This window comes from Rhinolophus sinicus, linkage group LG05 (assembly GCF_036562045.2).
Source record: "Rhinolophus sinicus isolate RSC01 linkage group LG05, ASM3656204v1, whole genome shotgun sequence".
In the NCBI taxonomy this organism is placed as follows: domain Eukaryota; kingdom Metazoa; phylum Chordata; class Mammalia; order Chiroptera; family Rhinolophidae; genus Rhinolophus; species Rhinolophus sinicus.
In genome coordinates, this window is record NC_133755.1 from 32,724,601 (window position 1) to 32,742,229 (window position 17,629).

The window sequence follows — 17,629 nt, forward strand, 5'->3', positions numbered from 1 at the left end:
TTTATCATTTGTTATTTATGTTTTAGTGAGAATCCTTTTGAGTTACTGTGTTTACATTATTATTGACACAAAAAATAGACACTTTTAGTTGGACTTGGCATTTAGCATGAAATTGAGGGTTTGCTTATAAATCATTGTGTTTTGTATGATACAGAAATGGGTTTAGAATATTTAAAAAAGGCCAGGTGAAGTACCGAGAAGGTAGGAAAAAGTTTGTCCTTCACTGTGGTTGTTTATCAAACACTGGCTTCTGTTTTATTTTTATTTGTTTGTCTTAGTTGTGCAAAGTATCCAGCTCAAGAATGCATGGAGTACATTACTAGGCACCCCCAAAATTTACAGTTGCTACATAATTGAGGCAAAAATGGAAGCTCCATAATAACTTCGCATCATTTGTATTAAATGTTTGGAAGTAATGTCTTAAGTCAGTTTATTTTCTGTGAATGGGGATGGAGATCACCTACCTAGTCTATAAGTTTATTAGTGATTTGGGTCAAAAATTCCATTGTCAGGGTCTGGTTGGCTCAGTTGGTTGGAGTGCAATGCTTGTAACACCATGGTTGCCGGTTCGATCCCCAGATGGGCCAGTGTGAGCTGTGCCCTCCACAACTAGATTGACTTGGAGCTGATGGATCCTGAAAAACACACTTAAATAAATGTTTAAAAAAAAAAAAGAAATTCCAATGTCATTTGTTTGCAGAATCAGAATGAGATTATGTAAGAATAGTAGGTAACTTTTCCAAGAAAAGTATTGTAAATATTTAAATAGATTTATCCAGCCAGTTTTCCGGAGTCAACATCTCTAGAAAATGCTGTAGGTAGATCCAGAGAACAGACCATTCACTAATAATAAGTCAGTATATTTTGAATTAAATGCACCTCCTAATTAGTGACACTCTTACATTTATTTATTTTTCTTAGTACTTTAGTTCCTCCCTTAGGAAATGAGAAAACCTTAGAGAGATATTGGGTTGATTAATTTTTTTGGATTTAGATATTTGCCTAGGCCTTTGAGGATTATCTGTCAAGCCTTTTTCTCTGCTATTTTTATTTTTCCTACTACATTTGTCAAGGATAAAATAATAGCACTATGTGCCAAGTCATAATCACTTTTCGCTGGAGGCTTAATTAAAATTCCTTTGTCTAAGTTACTCTGAAACAGTTGGCTAATATGTTTGAAATAATACAAAATTGAGTTTTCTAATGACAAGGTAAGAAGGAAAAGTGCCATTTGCATAAATTGTTGTTTCTTCCGACCCTACCCTTCACACTTGCCAATTTTGTTGTAGGTGTCTGTGATCAAAGTTTTGGGATTCATGTTGCAGAGCTTGCTAATTTCCCTAAGCATGTAATAGAGTGTGCTAAACAAAAAGCCCTGGAACTGGAGGAGTTTCAGAATATTGGAGAATCACAAGAAAATGACGAAATGGAACCAGCAGCAAAGAGGTGCTATCTGGAAAGAGAGGTTTGTCAGATTGCTTTTGTAGTTATTTAACCTCTGTTACAAGAGGTTACAAGAGGAGTTATTTTTGTTCCATATGATTGTAATATTTATTGTTCATTCATTATTGGCTTTCACTTAACATTTCTTGGCATGGCAAAGAATCTTTCATTTTGATTTCTGTACTACCGTGTTTCCCCGAGAATAAGACCTAGTCGGACAATCAGCTTTAATGTGTCTTTTGGAGCAAAAATTAATATAAAACCTGGTCTTATTTTACTAATAATATATAATTATATAATATAATATAGTATAATTATAATGTAATACAATATTGCATCTTATATTAATTTTTGCTCCAAAAGACACATGAGGGCTGATTGTCCGGCTAGGTCTTATTTTCAGGGAAACACGTCTGCATGACCGAAAGATAACATTCTTAAATACCAGAGTTAAAAAGGAGGAGGATAGGAGTATTAGTCTAGGTTTAAAATAATTCCAGGGAGTTAATAGATGTCCAGCAGATCTTTGACTACTTCATAAATGAATAGATCAAGTTCACTTAGGTTGCATACTTGCTCAGTGTTCAGTTAAGAGAATACCAAAGAAATAAAAATAGTTCCTGCCCTCGCGTTGTCTGGAATCTAGTTGGAGAGATAAGAATAACGAATATGAGAAATGTTTACTGGGGAAAGCTCTTTGTGGGCAGGATGTTTCAGTTGTCATCGAAGAAGTGGGCCTTCTCTGCGTGATGGGTGAAATTTAGAGGTACAAGCCTATGCCCAATGTACTTTTTAAAAATTAAGGGATTATTAGTTCTCTGTAATAATGAAAATAAAAGGACCTTAGTTCACTGCTGGGTCCTGGTAACATTTACTGTGGTACTCATTGTGACAACTTCTTACTTGTCACACTTTTAGCTTTCACCAAGTGAACTTTTTGTTCTTACTTGAAGGATAATTGATGTGGTAATCGCTGATGTGTATGGTTTTTGAGCTTTAAAGTGTGGTTTTATCTGTTGTACCCATATAAGCAGGAAAAATGGGTTATAGTTTTGTTAACAGTTTTAAATATGGAAGATTGCTATGTTCAGTTGGAAATGGTCGTGGTATCAGCACGACAGCTATCAGTGATCTGGGATTAGGAAGGTTCTTTTAGATAATCTAGTTTCCAGTTGGAACAGAAATGATGTACTTTCGATAATATTAATTACAAAGTATTTTGAAAAAAATTTAAGCTAGGGGAGACAAAAGTGCACTTGTTTAATAGAGAACTGTTTTTCCTTTATCTTATTTTGATAGCTATCTTTCACCTTTAGGGTACTTATTACCAACTATTAGGTTGGTGCAAAAGTCATTGCAGTTTTTGCAATCATTTTTAACCTTTTAAACTGCAATGACTTTTGCACCAACCTAATAGCTTCCTGTGTGAAAGGCAGATATTTTAGTTCTGCTACATATGCAATAATAAACACTTACACCGTGCTTACCCATTACCCAGCACTGCGCTTTACACAGATTAACTCTTTTAATTCTCACAACAGCCCGGTGAGGTTGGTAATACTGTTTTCCCCTTTTTATGGGTGAGGAATGTGGATAAGGTCATACGGCAAATAATAAACATTCTTTAGAATGACAATAACTGGGCAGTAAAATAAATAAAAGAAACATCCTGTGTATGAGTATTAAATTTCAGTTACTGTTTATGCCTTATGGTATTCTTTTTTCCCGGAAGACTAAGATTTTATCATTTGTAACACTGAGGGATCTAGGAACTGCTAATATGTGTTCAGCCCCTTTGTCATTAGCAGCTGAAAATGCATTAGCAGCTGAATATCCTTTTAATGGTCTCCTATGAAGAAATATGGTCAACTAAGGGCTCTGCTATACAGTTGACCCTTAAACAGCATGGGTTTACATTTGCATGGGTTCACTTATACATGGGTTTCTTTCAATACTGTAAATGTATTTTCTCTTGCTTATGATAGTCTTAACATTTTTTTTCTCTAGTTTATTTTAGGAATACAGTATATAATAAATATAACATAACATATGTTAACATATGTGTTAATTGACTGTTTATGTTTTGGGTAGGGCTTCCGGTCACCAGTAGGCTAATAGTAAAGTTTTTGAGGAGTCAAAAGTTACACAAGGATTGGAGTCTACCCGGGGAGGTCAGCAGTCCTGACCTCCGCTTTGTTCAGGGGTCAACTGGATATTCTAGACAGTACACGCTTAAAATTTAAAGAATGTTCTTTAAATATTCGATGGCATTTTGAGATGGAAATTTAATGAAACAATGCATTACTATTTAATGTGACTTTTAGAAAAGGTATTTTAAGGACTAATGGAATGTTCACGTTTTTCAGGAAGGTGAAAAAATTATTCAGGAGTTTTTATGCAAGGTGAAGCAAATGCCTTTGACTGAAATGTCGGAAGAAGACATCACATTAAAGTTAAAACAGCTGAAAGCTGAGGTGATAGCAAAGAATAATGGGTTTGTAAATAAAATCATTTCGCGAATAAAGGTTTCTACGTGAGAAAATCCCACCAATGGAATGAACATAATACTGACAAGCTGTTGTTTGTAATCCTTTTGTATTGTTTTATATTAACCTCTTTTCCATAGTGTTGGCAATTGATGCCCATGGGATATCAACTTAATAAAATCTTTAGTAATACTTTGCTCTACTTGAGTGTGTTTTCAAAGATTTTTATTTTGACAAATGATAGTCGTAACTGAGGACTACTTCAATGGACATGGGCAATAGTAGGCAATATGTTGAGTTTTATAAATAAAATCATGTAGTTTGTGAAATTTGATGTGCATTGTATTTCTTTGTAACAGGACTCGTACACATATTTATTCCCACATGGTGGGGAAGAAATAAGTAGCCCAGAGGTTTTATAAAAGTGAAAGATCTTAAAGCCAGAAGAAACCATGAAAATTATTTCCAGTGATTTCTCTAGTGTCCTATAGAAAATAATACCGGGAAATAATTTTCTGTGTTGGCAGGAGTTGGCTGCATCCACATTAGCCAGGGTACTTACTATGAATCCAGAGGCCTAGTCATCCTCCATCCTGTCTGCTGCCCTTCTTCCATCCCCAATTTGTGGGGAGACTTAGAATCTGGATTTTAACAAAACATTTTATATTGGGAACCCTGACTTAGTCTAACTCCTCTTGTTTTAAAGGAAAGAGATGGAGAGGTTAAAAGTTAGTGACGAGCCCTGCTGAACATGGGAGGAAAGGGCAGTCTTTTCAATAAATAGTGATGGGATGATGGCGTTTCTATATAGAAACAATGAATTTGGATCCCTGCTCCATATCAAACAAAAATCAACTCCAGTGAATTTTTGACCCAAATGTACAAGGCAAAACTACTAAGCTTTTAGTGTTTAGTTTTATAGTTCTATAGTAAATAATAAGGGAAATATTTTTATGACCTCGGCCTTGGGAAAGATTTCTTTCTTTTTTTCTTTTTTAAGGGGAACAGGACTTTATTGGGGAACAGTGTGTACTTCAAGGACTTTTTTTCCAAGTCAAGTTGTCCTTTCAATCTTAATTGTGGAGCGTGCCATTCAGCTTCAAGTTGTTGTCCTTTCAGTCTTAGTTGTGGAGGGTGCAGCTCAGCTCCAGGTCCAGTTGCCATTGCTAGTTGCAGGGGGCGCTGCCCACCATCCCATGCGGGAGTTGAACCGGCAACCTTGGTTGAGAGGCCGCGTTCCAACCAACTGAGCCATCAGGGAGCTTTGCAGCAGCTCAGCTTAAGGTGCCGTGTTCAATCTTCATTGCAGGGGGTGCTGCCCACCATCCCTTGCGGGCACTTGAGTTGAACTGGCAACCTTGTGGCTGAGCCCACTGGCCTATGTGGGAATAGAACCGGCAGCCTTCAGAGTTAGGAGCACAGAGCTCCAACCGCCTGAGCCACCAGGCCGGCCCTGGGAAAGATTTCTTAAGTCACAAACACCATCCATAAAATTTGAACACTTAGCTATATTGAAATTAACTTTTTTTTCATTAAAAGACATCACAAAGTGCAAAGACTAGATCCATAATGGGAGAACATATTGGTACCACATAAAATATTAAAGGATTTATATCCAGACTATATAAAGAACTATAACGTTACTAAGAAAACAGATACTTCAGAGTCTTAATACAACTAAGTAACAAAAAGACAACCCAATTAAAAGGCAAAGGATCTGATTTTTCCAAGGAAGATATACAAATGGCTAATGAGCACATGGAAAGATGCAGGATGTCATCATGTAATGCAAAGCAAAACCACAATGAGCTGTCACTTCATACCCGTTACGATATCTAAAATCAAAAGTCGGGTAACAAGTATTAAGGATGTGGGGAAACGAACTCGCATACACTACTTCTGGAAGAGTAAAATGGTGCAGTTGCTTTGGAAAACAGTCTAGCATTTCTTCAGTTTCCATATGACCCAGTATTTCCATTCTTAGGTATACAAGTATATCTAAGAGAAATAAACATGGCCACACAAAAACTTGTACACAAATTTTATAGCAGTATTATAATAGCAAAAAGTGGAACTAACCCTAATGTCAATGAATGAAGGGATATACAAGATGTGGGATATCCATACAATGGAATATTACTCTGCCATAATAGAATGAGGTACTGATTACAGGTTACAACTTTGATGAACTTGGGAAACAATGAGGAAGCCAGTCCTGAGAGTATGTGATTCCGTTCACGTGAGTCCAAATAGAGAAAGTACAGAAACAGTGGTTAGCAGTTGCATGGGGCTGGCAGGCAGGGATGAGGGTGGCTGGGGAGGTGATAGCTAACGGGTATGGGTTTTCTTTTTGAGATGAAAATGTTCTAAAATTGGTGATGGTTGCACGTATTTGCATGTACTAAAAGCCACTGAACCTTAAACTTTAAATGGGTGCATTGTGTGGCATGTGAATTATATCTCAAAGCTCGTTTTTCAAAAAATTCAGGGACTTTACCCAAGAGGAACTCTAAATGGTCCGTACACATGAAAAGGTCTTCAAGCACCGGTCAGAAAAATGAAAACCATGCTAAGTTACCCCTCACGACCCCCTCCCCAGGTTCACAGCCTTTCAAGTGTGACAGTGCCAACTGCTGGTGAGGGTGTGCGACATCTCTGTTGGTGGGAATGATTAGTAAAGCTGAAAATACACACATGACCCCACAGCTCTGCTCCTAGGTGCATAGTCTAGATGCTTATACACATGTGCCACGTACGGCACATACAAGAAGGTGATAGTATGGGAACAACCCCCCTACGAAAATGAACTACAGCTACACAGCATAGATGGGATCTTCAAAACAGTAAGCAAATGACAAGAAATAATACAAGTTTTTGTCATTCATAAGTCTGAGTGGTTTTATCTGCCCAGGGGTATGAAATGCTGGAGGGCTTCTGGGGCACTACAGCATGCTGTTTTTTGACCTGAGTGGTGGTTTTGCAGGTGCTTATAATGTTAAACTATGTAATTGTACTTAAAGTTTGGTATGACTACAAATGAAAATTTAAGACCAATGAGCCGTTTAAAATGCTCGTCTTCATTTACCGTGCTCTTTTTTTATCATTAGAGTGAGTTAGATCAGTTTTTCTTTTCTAGATATCAAAAACTTGGGAACAAGACAAACTCAACAGGAAAAATTTAAATGCAGACATTTTTATTGGTTAACAAAATAATTTAGTCATTTATAAGTGAAACACTGGGTCAAAAAGCAACTTTAAAATTCCAGTGAAATATCTCATCTCCTGGTTAGCTGTGAGAGAGTTTAGATTGCTGCAGAAAAGCATGTGTAAAATGGAAATCTGTCCACGGTTTCAGTTGTGAGGGCTACAACAATGGGGCAGGGGTGTTGATTCTGAGAACTAGTCTATGAAGCTCTGATAAATCAGGCTGCATTCATTTCTCTAAAAGACACTTAGTGTTTAGTCCTAAGATGTTTTTGAAAATGAAAAAACATAATAGACCTGTTTAAGATGTTTCAGACTGAAGCCGTGCTTATTACATGAATATGCTAATGAAGCAACCAGGCCTTCAGTGAATCTCTCTTTGGAGTGATAGATGTAAAGCAAAAGATAAACTAATTTCTGATCTGTGAAAAGACAGTTGCATATAAAATTTTTAATTGTAATGTGGCTTTTTTCTTCACTCGGACATGAACTTGGGTAACTCCAGAATAATGGCAAATATAGAAATATCCAAGATTGTGAACTCAACCATACTTTATCATGAAATCTGTTGGTCACATAACCTTTTTCTGAGAAAATACATGAGTTTTTGCATCTTTTTGAGGCAGAATATGTATTTGATATCTGTACAGGTTTCTCTGTCTTTCATGTCTGTTCTTACTGAACTGCATTAATTCCTAAAGAATGAGGCCTATATCTGCTTAACCCAGTTTGTACACTTAGTAGAGCATAAGTAATGGACATTTGAACATATTTCAATAATAAAATGGAAGAGAAAACAAATGTAAGTCAACAAGAGACATAAGAAAAAAGCAGATGGAAATACAAAAATTCTTACTTTGGAATTATGCTACACGTAATTCATAAACTCTACATCTAAATTTATACAGGAGATTATATTGGTTTGCATTTTTTTTTAAAGTGAGCACTAAGAATCCGTCCAAGATGCAATTGTTTTTGTAATTTGATTTTTTTCCTTAAAAATACTGTTTTGAGGGTAAAAATTGTAACAGAACAGAAGAAAGATGTTTTAGGATAGATATATATTTAAAGAATAACTTTTTCTTCTTAAAATCTCTATGTTCCACATACTAAGCACATCCTGTTAGACTTCTTGAGTATTCAATGCATCTTCTATCCTTGGTCTTTCTGTATTTAGCTTTTTTGGGAAGTTATGTTTGTACCCACAGCATATGGTATGAGCTGCTGATTCAGTACTGAGTGGCTCTTTAAGCTTGTTAGTTACATTCTGTTGATTAAAATGGTGTGCAGAAGAAAAACCAGTCCCTGGTCTGAAATAATGCTAATCAGCTTATGGGGAAAAACAAGTGAGTAAGGAGAGTTTTCGTTTACAAAGGAAAGCTCTGTTACTGCCTTCCTAGGCTCAGTGTGTTGGGTTAAGGTGACAGGGTGTGGCCAGGGAAGATGATAAAAATGCCCATAATGATACACATATTTTTAGACTAAAACTGGAAGTGGAACCCAACTTAAAATAATCGTTTTCTGACTGATGTTCTCTCCACTCTCCTTGATACATAGGCTGCTGCTTTCTCTCATTGTTCTGCTGCAGAATTTCCCTATTTTGCCAGTTTTCAGATGTCTGAACATTTTAGTGTGAGTGCGCAGGTATCAGAGGAAGGAGTCTCTTGTCAACAATGTCTCATTGCTGGTAGCAATGCCTCCTGTCCTCTCAGGAGGGCAGTGGGGAGCTCTCGCCTCGCGGCTCCCCCACCTCTGCATGCACAGCATTCGTGGTGGCTGACAACATTCAGAACATGGTCCAGACTCAATGGGTGTTAGCTTATTTTTGCTTTGGCTTGTAGCTGGTCCAAACAGAAGTGCCCACACACCTTTCATCCAGCTATGTGGGAAATTCAGCAGTGGCATGAACAGTATGGGATGTTGGACCAAACGGCTCTTATTTCTAGACTTGGTGAATAGAAGACTACACTGCTGCCGCCTTTGGTTCACCTCAAAGCGATAAAAACTATACGCTCCATTAAATGGTTAAATGAAGAAGGCAAAAGCTGTCAGTGGACAATTTCTTATTCTAACACAACAATGGGCTGAATTCAGAATCAATCAGTAAACAAAACCATAGCAATTAACCAATATTATCACACTATTACTATTGTGTTTATTTCCTAGAATTTTATTGACAGTTCCCAGTTAAGATTATCAGTCACTTTCACTTTATGAATAATTTTGAATGGAGATAGCTTAAAACCAAATCAAGGGTCGTTAAATCTAAGACAATACAACTATTTTCAATTTAGCCACTGATCTGAAATTTTAATACACATCATCCATCCAGCAAGATGTATTTTATTCATTTTTTTCTTCACATAACAATCAGTACTCATATATTATCAATTTTAATGTGATGTTTTATTGCTCAATGTTGGCTCAGCCACGTCAATCATGGAAATAGACTTTCCACATTGAATCCTTGATATTACAATGTGGGTGAACAATTTGGCACGATTAAATACTTTGAAAAGGGTAAGGTAGTGTGCTGGGCTCCTCAAAAGGCTCCTCTTAAACAATACTGAAAGGTAGGTATGTACTTCTATTCTCTGTGCTTCATAGATTGACAACCCCTAGGCTCAGGTTCAATCACTTGCCAAGGTCACAGAACCAAAATTAATAGAGCTGGGATTTGACCCCCAGCAATGCATCTCCAAGACCTTTTTTTCTTTTTTAAATTCAGAGGCTTAAAATATAGTTAGGAACCTGAGATGCACACATGATAAATTTAATCTTTCTAAATATTAATGTAAAAACGAGAGCTGTAGGCAATGCAACAGGAGTTAAGGAAAGTAGAGGAAGGTGTGGTACAGATGTTATGCATTTCTAATTCTGTTGTGGAAGGCTTGTCTCTTGGCTGCCAAAGACACTGCAAGAGGCATCTACCTGGGCACGCACTGCCCACTTGGGAAACCCAGCCATGAAGAAGCTGCATTATTTCAGAAGTCCACCAGTCACCAAATGCTGACATCTAATCAAGGGATTGCAATGTACTGTGTTTGGGCAAAGGATTATATTTCAGTGAGGAGAGAAAGATGGCAGCCACATGCCTGGAAAATGAGTTAGAATTGAATGTCCACAGTGTTTGGAACAAGACACTGAAGATGGTGCACTCATCTTCTGGTCACGGGACTGGGAGGTTATGTATGTTCTGTCTTGAGCCAGGAATGTTTTATCCAGCGTATGGGGAATAACCCTAGAGATTCTCTCCATCACTCTGCTCTGAGTATGTGCTTAGGGAGCCTGCACAGACCTGGAAACATGGAGTTAAAGGGAGCAACAATGTGGTGTATGAGGAAGGCTGAGTGGGGTTAGTCCTTGCATTGCCATCTAGCTGGTGTCTTGAAACTACTCCTTGGATTTCTTTCCCCTCTTCTGTAATTTAAGGGGGTTAGATTATTAGAGTTGTCAAATGCCACATCTTCAGGTCCAGGCAGTTGCGAGGTGCAGAGAATAGTGGGGTTAAGGTAAACACCCCAACCCGAAAGCATTCAAAAATTTAAAAACACTGCTGATCAAGAAAAGGAGTGCAGGTCTGATTTTGTTCCCTGGGTTGGTATCTAATATTTCTTGATTATATGAAATGATTTTTCCATACATGCTAGACAGAGCTGAAGCCTGTTTCAGTTAGTCTGTGCCAGCATCCAAATAGCCAGCCCAACATGGTCCTGCCCTCAGCCCTCCCCTTTTAAGTTCCATGTTAATAGTCTTAACTTGCTATTCTCTAATCAGCAGCAGCATTTTGCTGCTTTCTATTTTTTGTTTTTTCTGTTTTTTAAAATCTTTTCATTGCTTTGTATTTTTTCTTTTTATTTCATTTCCTTTTTTTTTTTTTTTTCAGCTGCTTTATTTTTTATTAGCTGTGATCTAAGTACATTGAGGCTTGGAAATATTCATTGATAATGCTTTTCACTGAAACACTTTTGGTGGCCCTTTCACTAGAATCAGACATGGAGAAAAAAAGACCCAATGAATTCCAAGTAGATAGAAAGGGAGAGGACCTCTGAGAAAGGCAAGGCAAGGTGGTTAGATCAAAGCAGCTCCGTGCTTTTTCAGCTCCATGAGCTTAAGTCTAGGTTTTGGGGAGAGCCCATCTTAACGGGTCAGGAGACAAAGCAGGCTGTATCTGCCAGAATTGGAGGTGACTTAACCAACCTTCAAGACTGAAAACTAGTAGCTTGAAACAAATCTAAACATCAACTAGCTGGAGGACAGGAATCCCTGGAAGGATGGACAAGAAGAAAATGGAACGAGCGGACCTGCTGTGTCAGTGCAATGAGAGGAGTTTGGGGTTGAGTTAATAACAGCTACAGAGTAACAGCCACTGGGGGAAGGGAGTGGGATTAACTCCAGGAATATCGAAAGTTATTTTTAAACAGTAAATATCAAGAGAGTACACTGCCTACCTCAACTGCGAATTTTACTCATTTAATTATAATAATTTAAACACCAACAAGTGATTTAAGAAAAATAGTATAAAACGACTACAAATAATTGGGAGGAGGAGGGGTGTAAGAGTAAATCTGCCACTGTTTCTGTGAGATAATGTCTAAAATTAGAAATTAGGAAATAGCCGTATAAGCATGTTATTTAAAAATGTGGAAATAAATGCCAGAGGATTCTAAGAACTGAAAGTGGCTCCCTCTGGGCCAGGGAACAGGGCAGCACCGAAAAGGAGGCTGTTGTTTTTCATTAGAAACCTCATGATACTACAATTAGAATTTTAAAAATTACATTAATTACTTTGATAAAAAGCAATATTGAATTGAAATGAACACAGAAGAAAACTCAAAGTACATTTAAATAGTGATCTTTCTTATTTTGCATGTTAACAGCTAAAGAAAAATCCAACAAACACATGTCCATTGTGGTTGCATTACTGTATAATTAAGGTCCTTCTCTTGGAGACAATCTAAATTGACAGGAAAAATCTGTCTCAAATCAAGGAGTATCACAAAATATCTTCAAGTGCCCTTAAAATTGTGACTAAAGAGAATACTATTTAAAAAAAAAAAAACATATCAAAGGCTGGAGAGGAGGAAGGGGGGATATGGGGGGTGACTGCTAGAGACTATGAGATTTCTTGGGGTGATGATAAAAATGTTCTAAAATTAGATTATGGTGATAATTGCAAATTTCTGTAAGTATACTAGAAACCACGGAATTGTACCTTTTAAATGGGCAAACTATGTGGTATGTAAATAATATTTCAATAAAGCTGTCCAAAATAGTAGCTTAAATAAGACATAATAATAACCAACACTTTTATTGTGCTATGTGTCTGGCACTCAGTTTCATCTCAACAACATATTAGGTAGATACTATTATTCTGTTTTACGAATAAGAAAACTGGGGTATAGAGAAGCTAAGTGACTTGCCTAAGATCATCATACATGAGGAGATTAGGACAGAAGTTACTTTTCTTTCACATAAAAGAAATCTGGAGGTAGGAAGTCTAGGTAAGGTGGCTCCGTGAGCACTGGGGACCCTGGATCCTTTGAGCTTGTTCCTCTACTTGTTATGGTTTCTTTTTCCAAAGTCTCCTCATGGCCCCAAACAACTGCTGGGGCTCCAACCAATGCATCCACAGTTTAGGCCGCAGGAAGGAACAGCGTACAGGAGGCTCATTCCCACCTTGAAAGAAAACACGAAAGTTGTACACATTGCTTCCACTTGCATCTTCTTGGCCAGAATTGAGCCACATGTCTACACTGAGAGAACTTGGGAAGTGGAGCCTTTTATCAGATCTCCCCACCTCGTAAGGGCAATTGACCAAGACTCATTTTGAAAACTATGCTTTGAGAATGGCCAGAGATTTTTAATTTAGTGCTTAGTAAATGCTTTCGTATGATAATGTTTCCTCTTCTACCCATTGTCTTCACAGCCCCACCTAGTCTTTAATTTTTATTTCCCCTTCAAAGCATCACTTGACTTCTGTTCTTTCCTTCTCTTTCCCTCATAATTCTTTGGACTCCATTCTGTTCTGTGATCACTGTTTCCACTGAATCCAACTCAGGACCTTGTCTGTCTTGCCCACAGTTCTGAGCACAGTAGACATGGAGTATGCGCTCAGGAATACTTGTGTATAGTATCAGCTCCCTGTGGACCTGGATTATTGACACCTTTGAGCAGGGACTCTGATATGCCCCAACGTATATGCTTTTCCCTCTGGGCTGTCCTGAAGGGTAGTGGGGCATTGGAACATTGGCATGGCTGGAACGAAATGACCCTCCACAGAGCAGACTGGTAGAGGACTGAAGCCAGAATGCAGAGGTCAGGTGACATGTCCTAAGTCTCAGGGCTGGTTGGTGGCAGAGCTGAGCTGCAGAGCTGACCTGGTTGGTGGTCCTCCTGACCCCCAGCCACCTACCCTGTCTACAGAGCTTCTCAATCAAGCACTGATTTCCAGGCAGAGCCTCATCACACAGTCATTAAATAAAATAGAAATGGGTAATAAATTTTTATGTATTCAGAAATTGTTTCTCTCCTCCCCTCCTCTTGGGATTGATTAACCTTGCTGGAAATAATGAAACTGAACTGATTTTTCTTTGAGCACTAGATCTAAGTGGTAATTACTTGTACCTTGTTTATAGACTTTAGAAAGACCATAATACTTATTAAGATGATCCTTTTCTCTCATCTACTCTCCCACCAGTTTTTCCTTTGGTGTGAGAACTGACAAGCCAGAAAATAAAGGTGCTGGAAGAAAGAACAGTTCCTTTTTTCTAGGAGTGTGTCAAATTTCTAAAGGGCAGTGCTGGAAGTACCATGCTCTCTTTGGGGACAAAATTGTGCTTCTAGGACACCTCACTGGAGAGCAAGCTCTGGGGAAGAATGGCCAGTTCAGGACATACATGGTCATTGGCCAAATGCTGTCCTTCCCAGAATCCTGCTGATAGAGAGTCACCTCAGAGGGTTCTTTGAGGCCATTTCTGCTTTCTTGTGACTCTCTTAACATTATCTCTCAGACCGTGGGAATCCATCCAGGTCTGTCTCTTCGTTCCTTCTTAGATGACGTAGACGCCTGTTTGTCCTCAACTGGCCTCACGCGTTTCAAAGGCAGCCCTTCCTCCAAGTCTCTCGGGTTAGTGAGCAATTCCGTCTCTCTGGCTAAGGACACTTGGTGAGCGTGTGCAGGCCCCACAGTGTCCTTCGGAGCTAGTCCCATGGTGACTCCTGCCCAGATTCTATGGTCATCAGAGATCCCAGGTAACAGCTCAAGAGAGGGCAGCATCCCCTGGGAGCTCTGGGGACTTGGCCTCTTAAAACTTTAAGACATTCTCTTGTACATCCCAGCTGGGCCCTGGCAGCCCAACAACCTAGTAATGAAAGGACCACCCCCTTGGCTTGAAACTGAGTTGTTTTCATTCCACGTGTAGCTTTTACCCTCTCTAGTTCCTCTTCTAGGGCTTCCAGGCTTGAGCCATGCTTCTGCACACATCTCAGTTAACCTGCACACAAACCTGTAATCTATACAGACACGAAATGGAGGCTCAGGAAAGTGAAGTCACTTGCTCAAGGTTCCTGAGCTAATGAACGATGGAAGGCCTGGCTTCCCACCATGCCTTGCTCCTCCTGTGCTCCCAGAGAAAGCACGGTCACAATCAAACAAGCTGCCTAATGTGGGCGAGGCAGGTGATTTCCCCACTTACCGACTAGTAAATGGAGATTCAGAGAGGTGAAGGGCCTTGCCCAAACTCACACGGCTGGTCTTCTGTCTCTAAATCCACAGCACCAAACGACTCAGCTGGTGCAGCATCTGGCAGCATTTTCTTGGCAATGTGTTTGCAGGACTCTTGCGGTCAGATTCCTCCTGCAGGGGTAAGTAGAGGCCTGTGCAGACCGTTTCATTCCTCATGTTGCTGGGTTCTCGTTTCCCACTGTGGCAACAAAATGTGTGATATTTTCCTTTTCCATTTGCTGAGAAATGCAGCTCCATGCTGTTTATCAGGCACTTTCTGTAGGGAGATATTTATCCCTTAATTCTTGACTGAAGTGTGGGCAGAACTCAGGTAGTGGGGGAAGGTCTATAAGTAGCTGGAGGTTGGCTGCTGACACTGCAAAACCCTCCCTTCACTGACTCACCTGCACACTGTTGTGTGGGGAATGTCTAGTCTGAGGCAGCTGTCTTTAATGTATCCGTCATCTCTTTATTTAGCTCATTTTGTTGGCTTCATAATCCCTCATAGATAGGATGGTCCAATTAAAATCTTGGAAGGAAGCTGGCCTCTGTATGTGGTCCTTGGTGAAGTGACTAAGCTGAGCACAGTAAAATGAAAGGTGAGACAAAGCCATTGCCCAGGTTAGGATAATTAGAATCGGAGGCTTCGTCCTTGTGTAAAAGGAAAAAAAGAGTCCTGGTCGTTGATATTAGAGAAAAATGTTTTATCCAATAAAAAGTCATAGTCATCCTGACAATTTTCTTCTATTGGAGCTTGAGGAGAAGCCTGGGAGTGTTTAATCTCCCCACGCTTTCTCTGTACCTCCCTTAGGACACTTTTCACTTTCTGCCAAGTTATTTATATGCTGGTCATAATATTCAATTTTTGCTTGTAGATTGTATGTTTCTCTGTCCACGTCTGTGGACAGCTTGCAGCAGCTTGTACATAGAAGGTGCTCAATAAATGATGTAATATAAATGCTTGGATGGCTAGATGGCTAGATGAATGGATGGGTAGATGGTTGATTGGATGGCCCCTGGTAGTCGGGTTGGCACAGGAAAAGTAGAACTTGTGGAATGATGAGGGGAGGGAAGACGGGCACTGATAATCAGTGGTACACACTGTGCCCCCTTATAACCATCATTTCCGTTAATCCTCACACCGATGCGGAAGGTAGGTTTCTTTTCCTATTTCAAGATGTTGAAACTGATGCTCAGAGGGCTTCAAGAATTTGCTTACTGGGACCCTCATCTACTTCAGCCCCACTCTAAAAGTCAACCTGTCACCAAGTAGACACCGAAAGTTGATTTGTATGACGTGGTTTACCCAGAAAGTGTGTCGATGTTGGATTAAAGTGGCTTCAAGTAGAGAGGACTTGGGCATGACTGAGGGTCTGCAGTAGGGGCTGAGGAGAGAGCTGGCCTCCCCCAGGCCTGGGGATCTCAAGTGTCAGTCTCAGAAAACTGTTCCCCTCCTTGGTTAGACAGGAGTGTGAGGACAGGTGGGGCCTTGCTCTCAACGGACCTGTCCTAGAATGCTGTGTGCTGGGCCAGGTGGAGCCCGGGCCCAGACTAGCTGGCCCTGCCTATCTCAGCCCTCCTCCCCTCCCACAGCCTAGCCTTCCCCACAGGCAGCTGACTCGACCCTTCTCAATGCTTATTCCAGAGTGTAAAAGCTGAGAGAGGTGTCACCTGAATGGGCACGCCTCGGGGGAGGAGAGATGAGGCTTCATTGTGTGTGTGGAGGTGGCCCAGGAACAACCCAGGACTGGCCTCACGTTGATGTCACTATCAGAGGAGACAGAAGCCAATGGACAAAAGGGTTTGGAAGCCCCGACTGTGGATTTAATTCTAGAGACTGAATTCTGGGTGTGACAGCCCAGAGAGATCGTGGCCTGACCTGCTGAAGTGTCCTGGTCCCAAAGCCTATCCCCATCCTGGCTGTTGGCTGTACCTCCCAGAAGCCGTCTTGGTGACTTGGGGATTGAGGCTCCCGTCAGCAGGCCCACCCCTGATGAAACAAGCTGCTGTGGCTGCTCTGTCCTCCTCGAGGCTGGGCTTCTGAGCTTCTGATAAACGGGGAAGCTGCTTAGCCTTGTGCCCACTCCCCCCCCCCCCCTCCAGCCCCTGGAGGTGCCAGTGAGGCCTGTTGTTTCTGCTTTTAGCTTTGCCATAAACAGTCCTATGTAGGGTTCTGTTATCAGTCATTTATTTATGGAAGTGTAAGTGGAAACCATAATATCTCCTTTCTCTCTTGTTATTTATACCGCAAATCATATTGTGGAGAAAAATGTTTCTGTCAGCAAAAAGAATAGTAATCTTCATGTCTATTCATATGGCCTTCAATAATAGACACTATCATTTCACATATGCCATCTTTTGGGCATGGATTGTTATAACCTTGTCTTACTGGTACCCCTGTGGGGGGCTCATTTGCTTACCTGACAACTCTGGGAGGCCCAGGTAGTATTGGCATCTATTTGTAAAGGGACTCTCAGGGGTTCTCGTGGCCTTTGGTGTAGGTGCTTGGTGCCTGGAACGCACCCCCCAAGATGGAGGAAAGAGATTGTTTCCTCCCATCCAGCAGGAAGTTGTCAAGGGAGAGAGGAAACTCCCTGTGAGGTTGCAAAGACTTAAGGCACTGGTACTGGATCTTGAAGTCCTGTGGGGAGAAGTACTTTTGGGTATGACACAGTGTAGTGCCACTGGGCAGAGGGGTTAGGGAGCCAGGTGGGCTGGGGTCACCTGGGGTTAGACCTTGAAGGCCTTGACATGAGTAATGGAAAGGAAA

The 17,629-nt window shown here is 40.3% G+C and overlaps 1 protein-coding gene and 1 long non-coding RNA gene across 2 annotated transcripts in view; one reads left to right on the top strand and one right to left on the bottom strand.

Moving 5' to 3' along the window:
* MSH2 (mutS homolog 2) overlaps positions 1 to 4,121 on the top strand; it is a 62,189-nt gene extending 58,068 nt beyond the window's left edge. Inside the window, exons 15-16 of the mRNA XM_019748649.2 lie at positions 1,290 to 1,465; positions 3,810 to 4,121. Of these exons, the coding sequence (XP_019604208.1) occupies positions 1,290 to 1,465; positions 3,810 to 3,980 (347 nt within the window). The 3' untranslated portion in view covers positions 3,981 to 4,121. The remainder of the gene's footprint in view (positions 1 to 1,289; positions 1,466 to 3,809) is intronic.
* Positions 4,122 to 11,972: 7,851 nt separating this feature from the next.
* LOC141571544 (uncharacterized) lies at positions 11,973 to 16,972 on the bottom strand. The gene is made up of 2 exons (XR_012496349.1): positions 14,831 to 16,972; positions 11,973 to 12,812 (listed from the first exon to the last, which is right to left on the bottom strand). It is a non-coding gene; the product is annotated as an uncharacterized LOC141571544 (long non-coding RNA).
* Positions 16,973 to 17,629: the final 657 nt, after the last annotated feature.